Consider the following 20,845-nt stretch of genomic DNA (forward strand, 5'->3'; position numbering starts at 1 on the left):
CTCCTCCCCTCCCCTCTCCTGCTCCTCCCCTCCCCTCTCCTGCTCCTCCCCTCCCCTCTCCTGCTCCTCCCCTCCCCTCTCCTGCTCCTCCCCTCCCCTCTCCTGCTCCTCCCCTCCCCTCCCCTCTCCTGCTCCTCCCCTCCCCTCTCCTGCTCCTCCCCTCCCCTCTCCTCTCCTCTCCTCTCCTGCTCCTCCCCTCCCCTCTGCTGCTCCTTCCCTCCCCGCTCCTCCCCTCCCCTCCCCTCCCCGCTCCTTCCCTCCCCTCCCCGCTCCTCTGCTTTTCTACACAGCCATATGACGTCACTCATGGCAGCATTGTCCTTTAGCCTTCTACACCGTGCTTGCCGTGCCAGGCAGCCCCCTTCTTTGCCCCCCCTCCCCATCCCCCTCCCTCTCCTCGTCCTCCTCCTCAAACTCTGTACTATACATCCTCCCTCCCTTCCCTGCCTCACTCCCAATCGCTGCTGGAGATAGTGGTCCAGTGGTCCTGTGCATGTGAGGTGTGCCTGCTTGTGTGTGTGTGTGTGTGTGTGTGTGTGTGTGTGTGTGTGTGTGTGTGTTTCTTTCTTTTGTGAAGAAGGCTTTGGCCAAAATTTAATGTATAACAGTCTTTTCGTTGTGCCTGTCTGCAACTCAGCATGTCACTTTAACTACTTTTCATAGTTGTCAAAATGTTTTGATCATGTGTAATTGTGTTGAACTTAAACTGTGTCGTAGGAAACTCGGCAGATTGGCATGCAGTCAGGCTGTTGGTTAAATTTGAATTTGTTTACAACTTTGGAGTGAGGATTTACTCAGTCTGCAGTGTTTTTCCACACCATCATCTTATCAAACTTGGAAACAATTTCTATCAATAAAGGGCTTGTTAGATGCCCAATGCACAGCTTATTTTGTTGTCTTTGAATTACATGCCTTTTCAAAGTGACCCTGTTCTGCATTTAGGGGGGCCTTTTGACATCATTTTGAAGTAACTGCTGTCCTATTCTCTTGACATCTGTTTCTTTTTTATTTATGCTTGTTTCTTGGACTCAAGAATAGTATAGTATTAAAATCTTGTGCTGACCTGAGAAGAAAACCAGGAGGTATCTTTGTAATCAGTTAATGACACAAAGCTTATTCTTGGCATACATATGCAGTGGGAATACCATCTGTAAATCTCTTAGCATATATTCCTTTCACTCTTCTAGTCTTTGGGTCAATCCATATGAAGTGGTCCAGTGATGGTTGCTTGGCCATTTTTAAATATTTTAATTATTTTATATGTGATTACTCTATAATTGAGAAGTACAAAAAAGTTTTTTTTTAAAATTATACCTTTCACCTTTACTGAATGGCGGCCATTTTCATTTGTAAGCATGCGGCGATGCTTCAGTTTAGAGACGTTAGCAGAAATATGAATATCTCTGCACTGGGTTAAGTTACAACATTGCAATTGACATGATGGTTTTTAGAAAAGTGTCCTCTACAACATTGTCTATTACACAAAATACCCTAAATTCAAAAATAAACAGTGAAAATGACCTCCAAAGTTTGGTATCCAAATTTTCAAAAATCCACTTTTTAGGTCCAAAAATAACAAACAAGGAGTGATTTATGAGTGTCTATTTTTTTCCTATAGTTAGATATCGTACACTACTAGCCTCGTATAGAGCAAGAACACTTACAAATGCTTCCTTAATTTTTTATGTATTTTTGAAATTTGGAAATTTTATTTTTTTGTAAAGTTTGGAGTTAATCTCAGGTGGGACTGAATATAAAAATATGATTTTTGCACAGTATGTACACCTATATGATAGCACCATACTGTAAAAATATCGTCCTTGATATCTGACTGGGAACAAAGATATTTTGAAAATGAGGAAATAATTCACATTACTCTACAGCCTATTGAAATGGTTTATTGTTTCATTGTAATAAAATTTAATTGTGACATATATTTAGTTAACACTGTCACCCAATATTCATTTAGTTTACTTATTTTTAATAATGTTATGTTAAATAATAGGACCTTTCACTTTTGTTCTATGGTAATAAAAATGCCCGTTTAGGTTTATTGTCAATAAAGAACTACATTATTGCTGGGTGTGGCATTGTAGAACTACATTATTGCTGGGTGTGACGTTGTTGTAGTCAGTCTGGTCTGAAGCCTCTGTTAAAATGGATGTACATACTTCGAGAGTGTAGAATGTGTTATGTGCTTTGTTCTGTGTGTGTGTGTGTGTGTGTGTGTGTGTGTGTGTGTGTGTGTGTGTGTGTGTGTGTGATTAATTTTGAGAGATTAACTGGAAAGCAATAACATGGATGAACAGTGCTCTGTTGGACAGATAGCAAGTGAAGTGTGTCACAAAACAGTTTACAGTTCAGTTTCAAAAAACGTGAAAACTGTCAATGACTTTGATGAAGGTAGACAAACTTTGTTTAAATTTCGAGTAAGTTATTCGGTAACATCAGTGTGCGAGTATCATGAGAAGAAATATATTCTGAAGTCCGCCCCCGGTAACTGAGTGGTCAGCGCGACAGACTGTCAATCCTAAGGGCCCAGGTTTGATTCCCGGCTGGGTCGGAGAATTTCTCCGCTCAGGGACTGGGTGTTGTGTTGTCCTAATCATCATCATTTCATTCCCATCAACGCGCAGGTCTCCAAAGTGGCGTCAAATCGAAAGACTTGCACCAGGCGAGCGGTCTACCCGACGGGAGGCCCTTGTCAGACACGATTCATTCATTCTGAAGTACAACCACATTTTTGGAGAAAGTGCTGTGCTCCACTTAAAGTTCATAAAAAGCCTGTTACTAAAGGTTTGAGGGAACACTTGAACATTTGTCCTTGTTATGTGAGAGTGAAACACTTTCCCAAGTGAAATGTAATGTGATTCCTGGAAATTCCCTGTGCCCAAATTGATACTCAAAAATATTTGTTGTGAATCCATAAACAGAGTCATGTAACCTTGTTAGTGACATTTATATTCCTAATGAGGAAGCTGTTAGCATATTGGATTTTGCTTGTTCTTAGTCAGACGTATCTCCTGCTTCGAAAATAATAAAATTAAGTAGCAGAAAAAGAAAAGCTGCTATTGAAAATAAGGTACAACAAATTTCAGACAAAATTAGAAAAGACTTGGAATCCTGCTTTAATAATACAGGTACCAACAGTATTTCTAAAGAAGAAGAAAACCTACCACCAGCATCATCTGACACTGAATATTAGAGCTTAATAGAGAAATTAAAAATTAAATGTTCAGTGACATGTAAAGAGGAAAAAGTTAAAATTTTAAGTTTTCTCCCTGACTCATGGTCAAGAGAAAAGATAACTCGTGAATTCAACATTTCTTGTCGTTTGGCTAAACTAACCCGAAAATTAGTGAATGAGCAAGGCATTCTTCCAGTTTTAGGAAAGAAGAAAGGAGTAGGTATAAGTGAAAAAACATTTAAAAAGATCCAGCAGTTTTTTGAAGATGATGAAAACAGTAGAATGTGTCCAGGTTGCAAAGATAGCGAAAGAGTTGTTATAAATGGAGCTAAAGTAACAAAGCAGAAACGACTAGTACTGTCAAATTCAAATAAACTTTATGTAGCTTTCAAAAATTCTCATCCTGAATGCAAAATTGAAGGTCAAAGTTTTGTGAGCTTCGCCCTAAGTAGTGTATTTTCGCTGGATCCTCAGGGACACACTCCGTATGTGTTTGTTTATATCATCAAAATGTCAAACTGGTCATTGCGGGTGCAAAATTCCGTGATCTTAACTACCAAGAGTTACTAGATTTAATGGTCTGTGACACTAACAGTTATGACTACATGATGAGTTTGTGTAATAAATGCCCTGGTAAGGAAACCGCTATTGAATTGTTTCACGAATATAATGAGGAAATGCCATACAGTATTACCTTCAAACAGTGGGTCACAACTGACAGGGCAGAAATGATAACAGTGGTTAAATCTCAGGAAGAGTACTTGGAATCTTTAATTGATAACTTAAAAAAACTGAAGTAACCACTATCTTTCTAAAATACAAAGTAAGTTTTTGAAGGACAAAAAAAGCACAACTTCATGGAACTGAATGCATAGAGCTAGCCGATTTTGCAGAAAATTTTACATTTGTGATTCAGGATGCAATACAAGCGTACCACTGGGTCAATGACCAGGCAACAGTGCATCCATTTATTCTCTACTTTAAAAATGAGAAAGATGAAGTTTGCAGTTCTTCAATTTGCATTCTAAGTGACTACTTGGAGCACAACACTTTGGATGTACATGTGTTTCAAAAGTATGTAATAAATTACATGAAAGAAAATTTTCCCAAGTTTGAGAAGCTGATATACTGTTCAGATGAAAGTGGTAGTCAGTATAAGAACAAAAAGAATTTTTCAAATCTGTGCAACCACAAAGCAGACTTTGGGTTGGAGGCTGAGTGGCACTTTTTTGCGTCTTGCCATGGTAAAAATGCATGTGATGGAGTAGGAGGTACAACAAAACATGAAGTAAGTAAAGCCAGCCTACAAAGACCAACCACAGACCAAATTCTCACAGTACAGGACATGTATGTTTTTTGCAAGGATAATATTAAAGGCATTACCTGTTTTCTGATCAAGAAAGAAGAAGTGGTTCTGCATATGAAAACAACACTTCACACCAGATTTGAAAACTGGATAACAATAAAAGGAACAAGGCATTTCCACAAATTCCTTGGCATTGCAGAAAACTTATTTCCATGCTATGTAACATCAGAAACCGAAATTTATGAGAATCATTGTGTCAGTAAAATTACACCTCTGTCTTCAATGTTGAATGACATACTGGCATGTGTGTATGATGGACAGTGGTGGCTTGCAGATGTTGAAAGAATAAGTTTGGAAAACAATGATGGTTTTGTGCGTTTTTACCACCCTGCTGGCTCATGAACATCATTCAAGAAATCTACTAGTGACAAAGTTTGGATACCAATGAAAAATGTTTTAAGAAAACTTTCAGTGCTTCAACTTACCACAGCAACTGGGAGGTCTTATTCTATATCACAGAAGCTGTCTAAAGAAATAAGTGTTCTTAACATTCACCACCAGGTTCAGGAACAGTCGCATCTCGAAGGATGTTAATTGAAAACATTTATTTTAAGTATGTCAAAATAATATAAATGTTAATTTCAGTGATGTTTCCATTTTTTGTATATAATTCAGTACCTTACTTCAATAATAATTGATTATATTCCGCCAATATCACACGTGAATAGACAACAGCCATAAGATCACTTGTAGAGTAATGTGAATTATCTCCTCAGTGTCAAAAATTCATATCTTTGTTCTCAGTCAGAGATCAGTATTGAAATGTGTGTAAAAATCATATTTTTATATTCAGTCCCACCTGAGATAACTTAACTCCAAACTTTACAAAAAATGAAAATTTTCAAATTTAAAAAAATCCATAAAAAATTAAGGAAACATTTGTATGTGTTTTTGCTCTATAAGAGGCTAGTAGTGTATGATATCTAACTATAGGAAAAAAATAGACTCCCATAAATCACTCCTTGCTTGTTATTTTTGGGCCTAAATAGCGGATTTTTGAAAATTTGGATACCAAACTTTGGAGGTCATTTTCACTGTTTATCTTTGAATTTAGGGTATTTTGTGTAATAGACAATGTTGTAAAGGACACTTTTCTAAAAACCATCCTGTCAATTGCAATGTTGTAACTTAACGCATTGCAGAGATATTCGTATTTATGCTAATGTCTCTAAACTGAAACATCGTCGCGCATTTACAAACGAAAATTGCCGCCATTCAGTAAAGGTAAAAGGTAAAATTTTTAAAAACTATTTTGTACTTCTCAATTATAAGGTAATCACATATAAAAAAAATTAAAATATTTACAAATGGTCAAGTAACCACCTTAATTTTTATTGTGCCACTTCATTTGGATTGACCCCCCCCCCCCCCTCCCCCCACTAAGAAAGTAACCTGTAACAGAATGGGAAGCTTCCTCCAGTTTGGTTTATGTAATATATTCTCTGCAGAGAATCTACAAGGGTCATTTAATAAGTAATGCCCCACATTTAAAAAAAAAAAAAATAAATAAATCTATTAATATACATAGAGAAACATCCTTGTTGGTGCTTCACATTTGATGTTTATTCTGTGCGCCAGTAAAGTTTCGAACTGTTCTGGTACATGACAGAGCAGTAGTACAGAATCAAAATAGCGTGTACATACGACTCACGTTGCAAGCAGCTTACTTTTATTGAATCTTTGTGTGCAGAAAAAAAAAAAATTGGTGAACACCCATAAGCGATCGTGTGCAGTGTATGGCAATGCTGCAGTTGTTAGGAGTACAGTTGGGTGATCGATAAAGAAAGTTGCAGCCTCAGGAAATGGAGAAACAGTGCCCCATGATCTGCCACACTCAGGACGTCCTTTCACAGCCACTGCTCCAGACATGCTGAATCGTGTGGATGCCATTATTTGTACTGACCAGTGTATCACAACTTGACAATTGCCTCTACAGTTGTCGGTCAGCATTGGAAGTGTGTCTGCTATGATAGAGTATAAGTCATGCAGTGAAAACATGGGCATGCCTTCAGGACAAGAGCTTTTACCAGCACGGAATACATGCTCTTCCACAATGTTGGCATACGGCTGTAGAAAGTGATGGAGACTACATAGAAAAATAGGACATGGACAAGATATATTGATGTATATTGTCACCAAATTCTGACTTTTAACAATAAATATGTTCTGAGAAAGAAAATGTGGGGCATTACTTATCGAAAAATCCTTTTTATATATATATATATATATATATATATATATATATATATATATATATATATATATATATATATATATATATAAAGCGCTGGCAGGTCGATAGATACACACACACACACACACACACACACACACACACACACACACACACACACACACAAAATTCAAGCTTTCGCAACCAATGGTTGCTTCGTCAGGAAAGAGGGAAGGTGAGGGAAAGATGAAAGGATGTGGGTTTTAAGGGAGAGGGTAAGGAGTGATTCCAATCCCGGGAGCGGAAAGACTTACAAATGTCTGCTTGTGTCTGTGTATGTGCGGATGGATGGATGGATGTGTGTGTGTGTGTGTGTGTGTGTGTGTGCGCGCGCGAGTGTATACCTGTCCTTTTTTTCCCCCTAAGGTAAGTCTTTCCGCTCCCGGGATTGGAATGACTCCTTACCCTCTCCCTTAAAACCCACATCCTTTCATCTTTCCCTCTCCTTCCCTCTTTCCTGACAAAGCAACCATTGGTTGCGAAAGCTTGAATTTTGTGTGTATGTATGTGTTTGTTTGTGTATCTATCAACCTACCAGTGCTTTCGTATGGTAAGTCACATCATCTTTGTTTTTAAAATTCACAAACGGTGATATGATGAACCACAGGCCTTGCAATTGGTGCGAAGGCTTACATGCCTCAGTGATGCAGATAGCTGTACCAAAGGTGCAACCACAACGGTGGGGTATCTGTTGAAAGGCCAAACAAATGTGTGGTTCCTGAAGACGGGCAGCAGCTTTCTTCAATAGTTGCAGGGGCATGGTCTGGATGATTGACTGAACTTGCCTTGTAACATCAACCAACACAGCATTGCCGTGCTGGCACTGCGAACAACTGAAAGCAAGGGGAAACTACAGCCACAATTTCTCCCGAGGGCATGCAGCTTTATTGTATGGTTAAATGATGGCGTTCTCTTGGGTAAAATATTCTGTAGGTAAAATAGTCCCCCATTTGGATCTCTGGGCAGAGACTACATAAGAGGACATAATTATCAGGAGAAACAAAACTGGCATGGAATGTCAGATCCCTTTCAAAAGGAAAATGGGTAGGTTAAAGTCAGGTACAGTGGTAATTAGTGAAGTTTGGTGGTAGGCAGAACAGGACTTCTGGTCAGGTGAATACAGGGTTACAAATGCAAAATCAAATAGGGGTAATGAAGGAATAGATTTAATAATGAATAAAAAAATAAGAACACAGATAAGCTACTGTGAACAGCATAGTGGATGCATTACTGTAGCCAAGATATACACAAAGCCCATGCCTACCACAATAGTGAAAGTTTATATGCCATCTAGCTCCACAGATGATGAAGAGATTGAAGAAATGAATGATGAGATAAAAGAAATTATTCAAATAGTTAAGGGAGACAAAAATTTAATAGTCACGGGGAACTGGAATTATTTGTGAATATGGACGGGGGATAAGGAATGAAAGAGGAAGCTGCCTGGTAGAATTTTGCACAGAGCATAACTTAATCATCGCTAACACTTGGTTTAAGAATCATGAAAGAATGTTGTATATGTGTAACAGACTTGGAGACATGTAAGAGGCCTGGAGACAATGGACAGTTTCAGGCTGAGTGTGTAATGGTAAGACAGATTTAGGAACCAAGTTTTAAATTGTAAGACATTTCCAGCAGCAGGTGTGGACTCTGGCCACAATTTATTGGTTGTGAACTGTGGATTAAAACTGAAGAAACTGCAGAAAGGTAGGACATGGATAAACTGAAAGAACCAGAGGTCGTAAAGAGTTTCAGAGGGAGCATTAGGGAATGATTGACAAGAACAGGGGAAAGGAATACAATAGTAGAAGAAAAGGTTGCTTTTGGAGATGAAATAGTGAAGGCAGCAGAGGATCAAGTACATAAAGACGAGATATTGAATTTAATTGATGAAAGGAGAAAAACAAAAATGTTTTAAATGAAATAGATGAAGAGAAAAGCAAATGTATCTAAAATGAGATCAACAGGAAGTGCAAAATGGCTGAGTGGGAATTGCTAGAGGATAAATGTAAGGATGTAGAAGCATGTATCACCAGGGGTAAGATATGTGCCGCCTACAGGAAAATTAAGAGAGACCTTTGGAGAAAAGAGAACCACCTGTATGAATATCAAGAGCTCAGATGGTAAACCAGTCCAAAGCAAAGAAGGAAAAGCTAGAAGGCGGAAGAAGTATACAGAGTGTCTAAACAAGGGTGATGTACTTTAGGACAGTGTTATGGAAATGGAATACGACTTAGATGAAGGTGAGTTGGGAGCTGTGATACTGCATGAAGAATTAGACAGAGCACTGAAGGACCTAAGTAGAGACAAGGCCCCGGGAGTAGACAACATTCTGTTAGAACTACTGATAGCCTTGGGAGAGTCAGCAATGACAAAACTCTTCCATCTGGTGAGCAAAATGTCTGAGACAGGTGAAATATCTGCAGATTTCGAGAAGAATATAGTAATTCCAATTCCAAAGAAAGCAGGTGCTGACAGTGTAAAAATTACTGAACTATCAATTTAATAAGTCACAGTTGCTAAATATTGACACAAATTGTTTACAGACGAATGGAAAAACTGGTAGAAGCTGACCTCGGGGAAGATCAGTTTGGATTCCTTGAAATGTAGGAACATGTGAGGCAATATTGACCCTATGACTTATCTTAGAAGCTAGGTTAATGTTTCTAGCATTTGTAGACTTAGAAGAGCTTTTGACATTGTCGAATGGAATATTCTTTCAAATTCTGAAGGTGGCAGGGGTAAAATACAGGGAGCGAAAGGCTATTTATAATTTGTACAGAAATCAGATGGCAGTTATAAGAATTGAGGGGCACGGAAGGGAAGAAATGGTTGAGATGGGAGTGAGACAGGGTTGTAACCTATCCCCATTTTTGTTCAGTCTGTACATTGAACAAGGTGTAAATGAAACAAAAGAAAAATTTGGAGTAGAAATTAAAATCCAAGGAGAAGAAATAAAAACTTTGAGCTTTGTCGATGACATTGTAATTCTGCCAGAGACAGCAATGAACCTGGAAGAGCAGGTGAACGGAATGGACAGTGTCTTGAAAGGAGGATATAAGATGAACATCAACAAAAGCAAGATGAGAACAATGGAATACAGTCAAATTAAATTAGGTGATGTTGAGAGAATTAGATTAGGAAATGAGACGCTTAAAGTAGTAAAGGAGTTTTGCTATTTGGGCAGCAAAATAGCTGATGATGGACAAAATAGAGAGGATATAAAACATAGACTGGTGATGGCAAGGAAAGCATTTCTGAAGAAGAGAAATTTGTTAACATCCAGTATAGATGTAAGTATCAGGAAGTATTTTCTGAAAGTATTTGTATGGGTATAGCCATGTATGGGAGTGAAATATGGATGATAAACAGTGAAGACAAGAAGAGAATAGAAGCTTTTGAAATGTGGTGCTACAGAAGAATGCTGAAGATTAGATGGGTAGATTGCATAACTAATGAGGAGGTACTGAATAGAAGTGGGGAGAAGAGAAATTTGTGGCACAACTTGACTAGAAGAAGGGATCAGTTGGTAGAACACATTCTGAGGCGTCAAGGGATCACCAGTTTAGTACTGGAGGGAAGCATGGAGGGCAAAAATCGTACAGGGAGACCAAGAGATGAATACATTAAGCACATTCAGAAGGATGTAGGTTGCCGTAGTTACTTGGAGATGGAGAGGCTTGCACAGGATAGAGTAGCATGGAGAGCTGCATCAAATCAGTCTTTGGTCTGAAGTCCACTCTTGTGTAGCTAAAGGAAATAAGTTACCCTCTTTGTACTCCCCACCTCCTTTGCACTATAAGATTCCATGTGGATAGTTAAATAAAAATATTGTTCTTTGAAAACAGGTCACGGTAAACTGCACAGCAAAAGTAGTTCTAAACTCATAAAAAAATGGAATGTAAAATATGGAATATTAAAAGGTTTGTCCTGTGTTAACTCTTTTTCTTAGTCCACTTAATTGACATTGTAAGTTATATATTTCTGATATCAGCTCGCAAGCACATTCTTCTCTGCACCAGTCTTTGAAAAAAATGTTTCTTTTTTTGCAAATACATGATCTGCCTTGATTTATGTGGCAACCCTGCCCATTTTCATACTCACTCTGTATTAGGAAGCAGTGTATAATAACTTATATTTAATGTCATTATCATAGTAGCTATATTTATTTATCCATGTAGTTACATTGTACTCAGCCAGTCATGAGACAATCTCTCTCTGTAGAAATGTGTTAACTGTCAGAAAGAATCTGTGAAAAATGTTTTAAGTCTTCCAAACAAATCGGAAGCTGATCCACTCCACTTATTTGATTAATCTCCTGATGGAATGAAATAAGATAACATTACCTTTCAGTGCCTTCTTGTAAAAATTGTGTGTGTCACTGTAAATTCTTTTAAAAACTGTATTCCTGAATCCTAGCTGTAATATAAAGGAGTCCTAATGCCTGAATTTTACTTTTTATGGTGACCCTGCTGTACAAGGTGTGAAAAAAAAAAAATAAACTATACATACAGAATTTGAGTGTTAAAAGAGATAAAAAGAAAAACTATATTATGTGACAAAAATGTCACAAGTGCACAAGAGCTCCATGAAGGTTTTGGCACTAGTGATTTTCAGATATAATATTCGAGCTGCTGTGTGATGCATATTGTCTTAGATGTGGTGTTGAAAATGTCGTCTGTTTATATTAATGAACAACTGCTCAAAATAACCAGATGTTTCACGAATAATGGCTGCATCTTCGGTCAGATGGGCAGCCAGCTGTTCTGGATTGTCTGGCAGTGTCACATACAATCGCAAGTATGCAGATGTCAGTTGTGCTTGAAGGTAAGTGGACGACATTTCCAGCACCAACTCCAAAACAACATTAATCACACGGCAGTTCAAACATCATCTATAAAAATCACTGGTATCAAACATTCATAGACCCCTAGCGGAGTAACAGCACACCTGTAAAATTTTTTCGCATAAAGTAAATATTGCCTATATAGTTTTTTTACACCATATATATTCTGTCATATCCTGTTTCTTACTCAGATGTAAGATATGTGCAGTGCATCTCCCAAACAACTACTAGCATAGTATTTCATTAAGTCATCTGCCTGCTTAACTTCATATTTTTATGGGTAACAGCTGATTTTCTTAAAGACTCAACATGGCATTGCAGGCGCTCCCCCAATCCCTTGTTCAGATATGCATCTTCTGTTCCTTTACATCCATATCCCAGCCGTTACGTACTCCACAAACAGCAGATACTCTGACTCTCACCAAAATCCTTATTCAAATATGTTATGTTACCTGGCACTTGGCTTCAAACATGTCACTAATTCAAATTTAAGTGCACAAAGGCTTTTCTTCTGTTCAACATCTCCCTCATGTTTTGTGGCTGACCATGCAACTGCAGCTCATCAATTGCTGCTGACAATTCAAAGAGTGGAGGACATACCTTTTGTATAAATCAAAACATTTTTATAACCAATAAAGTGACTGAAACTGTATTTTGAGTCTCACAAAGTATTGAATATATGGAAAGTGGCTCTTATTACAATCCCAAGATGGGATTATGCTGTTTACAGATAACTAGAGATTTAGTTCCACGAAAGGGAGTAAGCAATGACACAGGTTGAATTGAAAAAATGGCAATGGTGGGAGTAGACACAATCCTTGCATTTGCTGACAATGTTGTGAGTCCAGCACCCTGGAATAAGCTACACACTGATACTTCCCGATTTCTCCACAATGCAAAGAAAATTGGGCTGCTGGTGAATGATGATAAAACAATATCTCATTGTATCACACTGTCGAGCTGTCTTTCCCCACATTGTTGTCAATGGGCACACCTTTGAAATAGTTCAAGAATTCAAGTCTTTGGGGTCCAGATTGACTGACAAAAGTGAAATGATGAAAGAAGTGCAGCAATGAAAAAGAAATAATAACTGCATGTTCTTTAGTCTCAACAATTTATTCAAGTCACATCTCTCACCACAGTAGAATAAGATTCAGCTGACGTACCACTAGTAAGGCTGGTACTTTTGTATGATTATGAAACCTGGGTGATCTTAGCAACAACTGAAGAAGCAATCTGTGTCTTTGAGAGAAAGGTGCTTCGTAAGACCTATGGACCCATCTACAATACCACAGAAAGTAAAGGAGAATGAAGAATGAAACAGGGCCTGTACCAGTGATTTCGAAATCCACATACTGGCCAAATATTATGGCAGAAGAAGTTACAGTAGTTTAGCCACATCTCTCAAACTGATGGATCCCTCCCTAACAGAGTTCTCCATTCTCAGCCTGCTGGATAATGCCCAAGGGGGCATCCAAGGATGCAACGGAAGGATGATGATCATGATCCTTAAGTGAGTGAAGCCAGTATTGGTGGAAGATGAAACCAATGACTGACAACAATGGACTACCATATGCAGTAGATACCTCCTCTGTTGTGACTGAAGGAATTCCCTCTTTTATTGTGTTTTTGGTAATGTGTCCGCTTATAATTTTTTTATAGGGGGCAGTTAGCAATAGATGATTATGATGATAAAGGGTATTGATTATTTACTCATTTCTACAACATTCTGGAATATATTTTTAAGCAAAATGACTGCAAGATTCACCTTCACTAACAAACAGGTGCATTGAACATTTTTGTGTAGCAGACATCTTGAGTGGTCAGGTGTCACATGTTTATAGGAATTGATAAAAAGATGAGAAAATGAAATAAATCATTTAACTTATTCCACAATGTTGTCTTGTTGCCTCCTCAGGTCAGTAGGTAGGTGACTGGTGTGTGTTAACAGGGTCACTAACCTAACTTTTTGTGAGTATGAGCCAACCACAAGTTCAAGATTACTTATTTTAGTCTTTATATAGTGGAAATGCTAAGTCCGAGATAGCGAGAATGAAAAGACTGTCACAAAGTAAGCTTTCAGCCAACAAGGCCTTTGTCAAAAATAAACACACGCGAGAATTGAGCTCTCATGCACATGACCATAGTTCTCCTCAGCAGGCAGAGATTATGGTGATGGGTTCGTGTGTGCGTGTGGGTGTGTGTGTGGGTGTGCGCGTGGGTGTGCGCGCTGAGGCTCTCTATTGTTGGAATAGCACTCCAGCTTTGTAAGTAATGGGGAAATCCTGCCTGAACCCCAGGAATAGCTGATTTGTTGATCTGATGAAATTACAGTTTCCTTTGGGCATATGAGTATCAACTTTCTCAGCAGTTGTAATGATTTAAGAAGGGAAAAATGAGTGAAGGTGAAGGTGTGAACTGAAGTTTGTGTTAGGGACGTCACTGAACTAGGGTAGTCCCTGCAGCTGTGTTAGCCATACTGTTACGGTGGTGTAGTGGTTGGCACATCTGCCTAGTAAGCAGGGACCAGGATTCAAGTCCCGATTGTGGCACAAATTTTAATTCACATCTTGAGCTTCTGTCATTATCAGTAAAGTTGAGACTCATATGTCTCAAGGAAATCGTAATTCCATCAGATCTGAGATGTTGCTTGTTTCGCCCACAGTCTCTGCCATCAAGGTACCCAATGCAGGGCGGCTGAGTGAGTTGTAACACATAGTCAATTTGGTGGCTGGCGGTCTGGCCTCGCCCATTTGCCCTGTGAGTGGACTTCAACAGGGTCCAAGCAGGCACGTGGGGAGAGGGGTTTGCTAGTTATTAGGGACTCCAATGTTAGGCGCGTTATGAAGCACTTTTGGGAAATTGCATCTAGTATGTCTGCCTGTGGCCCTCATCCAGCGTGTGGAGGAGAACTTGCCTGCACCAATCAATGATATAAGCTACAGTCATCGGCAAGTTGTTTATGTTGACGCCAGTAATGCCTGCTGCTTGGGTTCCAAGGCTATCCTTAGTTCATACAGGTGCCTGCCGGCAGTGGTGAAGGCTTCTGGCCTTGCTGGCTGGTTGCAAGTAGAACTCACAATTTCCGATTTCATACCTATAACTGATTGGGGTGCTTCGGTTTGGAGCCAAGTGGGGGTCTCTGTGAGAGGCTCTGTCAGCTCTGTGATGGTCTTGGCTGCAGATTTCTGGACCTGCATTATGGTATAGAGAATGATAGCACCCACCTTGACAGGTCAGGGGTGCAACGTACACACAGAAAGCAGCTGTTAGGGTAGCAGATTACTTGTGAAGTGCACATGTATGTAAAGAGGATATGTTCATCCTCACAATAGGAAAACATAGCAAGTACTTGAACACAAACTAAAATGAATTAAAAATGATCAACTTTGCACTGTCAAAGAATATGAGAATTTGCTCGACGATGTTCCCTCACAAATATATGCACAAACGTACAGGGTGCTCTCCAGATGGAACAACAGTAAATCAGATTGACCATGTTACGACATATCAATGTTTCACTTCATTTCTGAGAGATGTCAGAACGTACAGAGGAGCTGAAATCGGCTCAGATCATTTTCTAGTGGTAGGAAAGATGAAAATCAAGATGATTTGCATTTGGCAACCAAAAGCCACACCAAAACCTAATTTAGACTGAAGGAACAGTCTGTTAAAGAAGCCTATGCGATTGAAATAAATAACCAATTTACAGCATTGCAAGAAGCTGAGGATGAAAATAGTGTCGAGAAGGCTTGGGAAAGAATAAGATGCAGTAGAAAAAACACTGGGCAAGAAAAGAAAATGAAGAAACAGAAATGGTCCAATGAAAAGTGTGAGAGAGCAGTAGAAAGGAGGAAAGAAACCAAGATGCTGTGGCTGCATAATGAGAGTGAGGACAGGAGAGAGACCTTCAAGGCAGTTAGAAGAGAAACAGCAAGAGTTCTACAAACAGAGAAAAGAAAATATCTTACTGGAGTACTAGCATCTATAGAAGTGGAAAGCAGGAATGGAAACTCAAAGAAGTTGATCAGTATACAAAGGAACGCAGCTGGAAGGTATCCTAGAAAGATGGAAAGAGTATTTCTCAGAAATGTTAAATTGCACTGATCCGTACATAACCTTCAATTACACGATGTCTGAGAGTGACAGCATTAATAATGGTGAATGTGGAATCACAGAACAGAAAGTGATAGACACCATTCAAAAGCTCAAAAACAACAACGCAGCAGGCGAGGACCAGATATTAGCAGAGATATTAAAAGAGGGCAGAATCAAACTACACAAAGAAATTTGTAACCTTATCACAATGATCCAGAAAACTGAAACACTGCCAGAAGATTGGGAAATTGCAATAATTTGTCCAGTACACAAGAAAGGAAACAGAACGGGATGTGGAAATTACAGAGCAGTCAGTTTGCTGAACATAACATACAAAATCCCCTCAATTATCATTCTGGAAAAACAGAAAACATTATTCAAGATTACCAGGCTGGATTTCGAACAAACCGTTTCACAACCGATAATTTGTTTACTATATGGCAGATCTTTGAGAAATACTGGGAATTTAACAAAAACATCCACTGTCTCTTCATTGACTTCCAGCGAGCCTACGGCAGCATCCACAGAAGTAGCCTCTACAACACATTACGAGAATTTAGTAAACCCAGTAAAATCATTAGGATGATACAACTGTGCATGGATGGCTCCCAGGCAGCATAAGTTCAGAGGATCCATACCCCCCCCCCCCCCCCCCCTTTTCCAATTAAAACAGGCTTACGACAGGGAGACGCTCTTTCGTGTGTCCTCTTCAACCTTGCATTAGAGAAAGTGGTTCGGGAGAATAATTTACACCTATACAATGGTCTCTGATTTGAACACACTGAAGTAAAACTCCTGGCTTATGCAGATGATGTAGTGTCGCTGAGTGAAATTGAAGAAGAACTGAAAGACATGTACAGAACTCTCAGGCACAGTGCCAGCAAAATGGGGCTTTTGATTAACCAAGAGAAAACCGAATATATGGAAATAGGTCGAGTCATAAACCCAAATCCTTGCTTTGAAATTGACCAGCTTTCTAAATTCAGAAAAGTTCTCAAGTTTGAAAACCTTGGATAACATTTCCACAGTAAAAATATCATAACAATTGATATAAATGAAAGAATAGCCTCAGGGTCAAGAGGTCTGTACTCACTAAGCAACCCACACAAAAGTAAAGCTTTGTCAATCACCACAAAGATGAAGATATACAACACTATCATCTGCCCCATAGTACTGTACGGTTCGGAAAGCTGCACGCTTACAAAGAATGAAAGAGAAAAACTGAATGTTTAGAATAGGATTTGGAAATGTCAGCAGACAGAATTTGTAGAAACTTGTGCATCTATAAAAAGATCAATGCGCATACTTCCACTCTCGTGCCTTAGCAAAAGATGTTGCCGAGAACCCCAGAAAATTCTGGTCCTACGTAAAATCAGTAAGTGGCTTGATTGTTTCTTGCCTGTCTTTTGTCAACCAGCCTAGTATGACAATGTAAGATTGCAAAAGGAAAGATCAGCTTTTAAATTTTGTGTTTCACAAATCGTTCACACAGGAGGATCGTACAGACATACCATCATTTGATTCCTGTTTGGAGAACATAATAATAGGCTTCCCTGGTATAGAGAAGCAACTGAAAAATTTGCACAGGAATATGTCGCCAGTTCTGTATGGAATCCCATTTTTGGTTTTACGGGGAGCACATCACAACATTGGCTCGTTAGTTGGCCTGCTTTTAGCTTGATTCTCTCACCCAGTGCAATGTCCCCAGTAAGTGGAAAAATGTGCATGTGACTCTTGTTTATAAGAAAGGCAAAGTAATGGACACTTGAAATTACCAACCAATGTCCTTAATATTGGTTTGCTGCCGAATTGTTGAGCATATTCTAAGTTTGAATGTAACATATTTTCTTGAGACTGAAAAGTCGCCCTCAGATCAGCACAGATTTAGAAAGCATAGCTTGTGTGGAACTCGGGTTGCCTTTTTCTCATATGATATCCTGCAAACCATGGATGAAAGGCAACAGGCAGATTCCATACTCCTAGATTTCTGAAAAGCATTTGACGCAGTGCCCCATGGCAGACTATTAATTAAGATATGAGCATATGAAATAGGATCCCAGAGATCCGAGTGGGTCGAAAATTGTTTAAGTAACAAAACCCAGTATGTTGTCCTCAGCATACATCAGAGACAGAGTTTCATCAGGAGTGCCACAAGAATGTGACTATTGGCTGATGATGCTGTAGTGTATGAGAAAGTATTGTCATTGAATTACAGTAGAAGTATAGAAAATGAGTTGAACAGAGTATCTATTTCATGTGATGAATAGCAGCTTGCTCTAAATGAAGAAACATGTAAGTTAATACAGATGGAAGAGGAGAAACAGTCCTGTAATATTTAAATACAGTATTAGTGGTGTGCTGCTTGGCACAGTCATATCAATTAAATGTCTAAGTATAAGATTGCAAAGCAATATGAAGTGGAACGAGCGTGTAAGGACAGTAGGAGGGAAGGCAAATGGTTGACTTCGATTTATTGGGAAAATTCTAGGAAAGAGTTGTTAATCTATAAATGACGCTGTGTATAGAGCACTAGTGTGACTTACTCTCGAGTACTGCTATAGTGTTTAGGAATCCCACCAGGTAAAGGGAGACATCAAACCAACCAGAGGCATACCGCTAGATTTGTTATCAATAGATTCAGTCAACACGTGAGAATTCCAGAGGTGCTTCATGAACTCAAATAGAAATTCCTGGAGGGAAGAGGACATTCTTTTTGCAAAACACTTTTGAGAAAAGTTAGAGAAGTGCCATTTGCAACCGACTGCAGAACAAGTCTACTGCTGCCAATGTAAATTTTGCTCAAGGACCAAAGAGAAAATAGGAAGAATTGGGGCTTGTACGGAGGCATCTAGATAGTTCCCTCACACCATTTGCAAGTGGTACAGGAAAGGGAATGAGTAGTACTGGTCCAAGATGCCCTTCACCATGCATCATATTGTAGCTTGTAGAGTATATATGTAGATGTTGGTGTAGATTTAGATATGCCTGATTTATTTCTTATAATCAAATCTACTTTGTAATATACCTTAACTTTTTATTTTTACCTTCTTACAGCTCCAATATTATAATCTGATAGTATTCCATCCATTTATGTACATGGCACAACTATAATTGATAGGACTTACTTGGAAGTATTACACAACGTTTTCTTCTTCATTTTGTTTGGTTTGTCACATGCTCCCATTTACGAAGAAAAGTTTAAAGTTATAGTCTGAAGTAGTACCCGTACATTTAATAAAACATAAAGTTAATATATTCAATGTGGCATAAATCCAACTGTACAATAAATACTTAGCTAAATTGGTCAGTTGATTGTATTTTGTAATGATGCACATGATTTTAATGAGGAAAGAAATCTCTTGGTCATCTTAGATGTCATATTATAATAAAATCTGCCCTAATTTTTGATCTCATGTGGAAATACGTAGGCCTGTACCTCCCTCAAGAGAGAATTACACTCTGCTTCAGCAAGCACACCTGCAAGTCTGCGGTACTTGAAGAATTGTATTGTGCTTTGATTCATTCTACGCTGTACACGTTTTGAAAGAATCTAGAAAATACTAGAAACACTTTGGTGAGAATGGATAAACGGCATTCAGGCTCTTGCAGGCTATACAGGATGTTTCAAAATATAGAGTGCAGTGCATTTTTTTTACAGTTGGTAATATGTTTTTTCAATAGAAAAGGTGCTTCAAAGTAGTGAAGATGGAAAAAGTGTTCCTAGCTTTTAAGGTTTGCGTTTTAGAGCCTATATTTCTAGACTTTTTTCTGGTTTTGGTCCATACTAGCACCTCTCAAAATATGGAAGACTTTTTCTAACACACTGTATGTATTCACATGACAACAAATACCATCATGCGTAAGTGTCCACTGTTATACAGTGGTGCATTTTGGATTACTTGTAGGACTGAAAACTATAAAATCCTGAACAGAGATTGGTTGTGTTCTCTAGTTGTCACGATGTTTTAAATTAATTTTTTTTAAATCTATGAACTGAAGTTTGTTTACAGAGAATGCATATTATGACAAATAATCTACTGTTTTCTCTTTTACAGCTAGTGCAGTACAGATGTGAAGAATTAGTCATCCAAGCTTTACACTGTATCAGTTTCTGTGCAAAGAAAACTGGAAAATATTTTTTATGAAAGTGCATTTTTCATTGTTAAATATAAAAGTGCTTTATGTAAATACAGTGATTAAACCACACTTCCCTTTGACTTCAGAAAATATTCCCCCCCTGCCCCCCTGATGTGTTCACGGATAGTTCACAATTTGTAAGGTTTTGTGGTTTCAGCGATAGTGAACTGTATATTAGACTGAAAGTGCAGTGTAAATATTTTACATTCTTTTTATGATCACAGATTTTCTGTGAAATGTGTTTCTTAAGACTGAAAATAATTGTTTTATCTGGCATGATATGACAGCAGGGTCTTTCAGACAAAATGTACATTTTATGTATAAAATCAGACCTTCATATACAATGAATAGAGAAATATTTTAACGGCTAATAAGTATGCCAAAAAAAGAGCATCAGCTGGCAATAAAACAGTTTCTCGTAGATTATTTTTATATTTATCGATTTACAAAATTATTTTATCATGTGTATAGTTTGATTCTGTGTACAAGGTGCAATATTATGTGTGCAGTCACATAACGTATTATTACTTTTACCTGTTTTTATTTGTGTGCTGTTTTGCGAGGAAGAGTGTTTTATTATGTATAATTTATTTGTCCTGCTTTGTTGAGATCTGTGTATATCTTTTATCTATAACTGTACATACCACAGAAGAAAATGTTGTAAAACTTTTGAGCTATGAAATCCACTATTTAAGTCTATTTTAAATCTGCTTATCCTGTTACTTTTATTTACAATTCCTTGAAAACCAGTACAAACTAAATCTTATCACATTTTAAAAAATATATAACCAGAAGTTACACTCTTTTGGGTTAAAATTTTCGTGTATATATATTAAGTGAGAAGTTGGGGCAATAATAGGGAAGTGTGTGTTGGAAAGTGAAATGGTTTTGTGTTTACAATCAGTCAAGTAGGTCACATGTATGGCACTGTGTATACAGGACTATTTTATGTTGGATAGACAGAGTTTAAGGCCTAAA

At 38.3% G+C, this 20,845-nt stretch overlaps 1 protein-coding gene across 1 annotated transcript in view; it reads left to right on the forward strand.

Annotated features, from left to right (window-relative positions):
- The window catches only part of LOC124593801 (protein lin-54 homolog), a 276,607-nt gene extending 256,061 nt beyond the window's left edge, over positions 1 to 20,546 (forward strand). The window contains exon 12 of the mRNA XM_047132149.1: positions 19,786 to 20,546. Coding sequence (XP_046988105.1) covers positions 19,786 to 19,805 — 20 coding nt within the window. The 3' untranslated portion in view covers positions 19,806 to 20,546. The remainder of the gene's footprint in view (positions 1 to 19,785) is intronic.
- Positions 20,547 to 20,845: the final 299 nt, after the last annotated feature.

This window comes from Schistocerca americana, chromosome 2 (assembly GCF_021461395.2).
Source record: "Schistocerca americana isolate TAMUIC-IGC-003095 chromosome 2, iqSchAmer2.1, whole genome shotgun sequence".
NCBI classification, from domain to species: domain Eukaryota; kingdom Metazoa; phylum Arthropoda; class Insecta; order Orthoptera; family Acrididae; genus Schistocerca; species Schistocerca americana.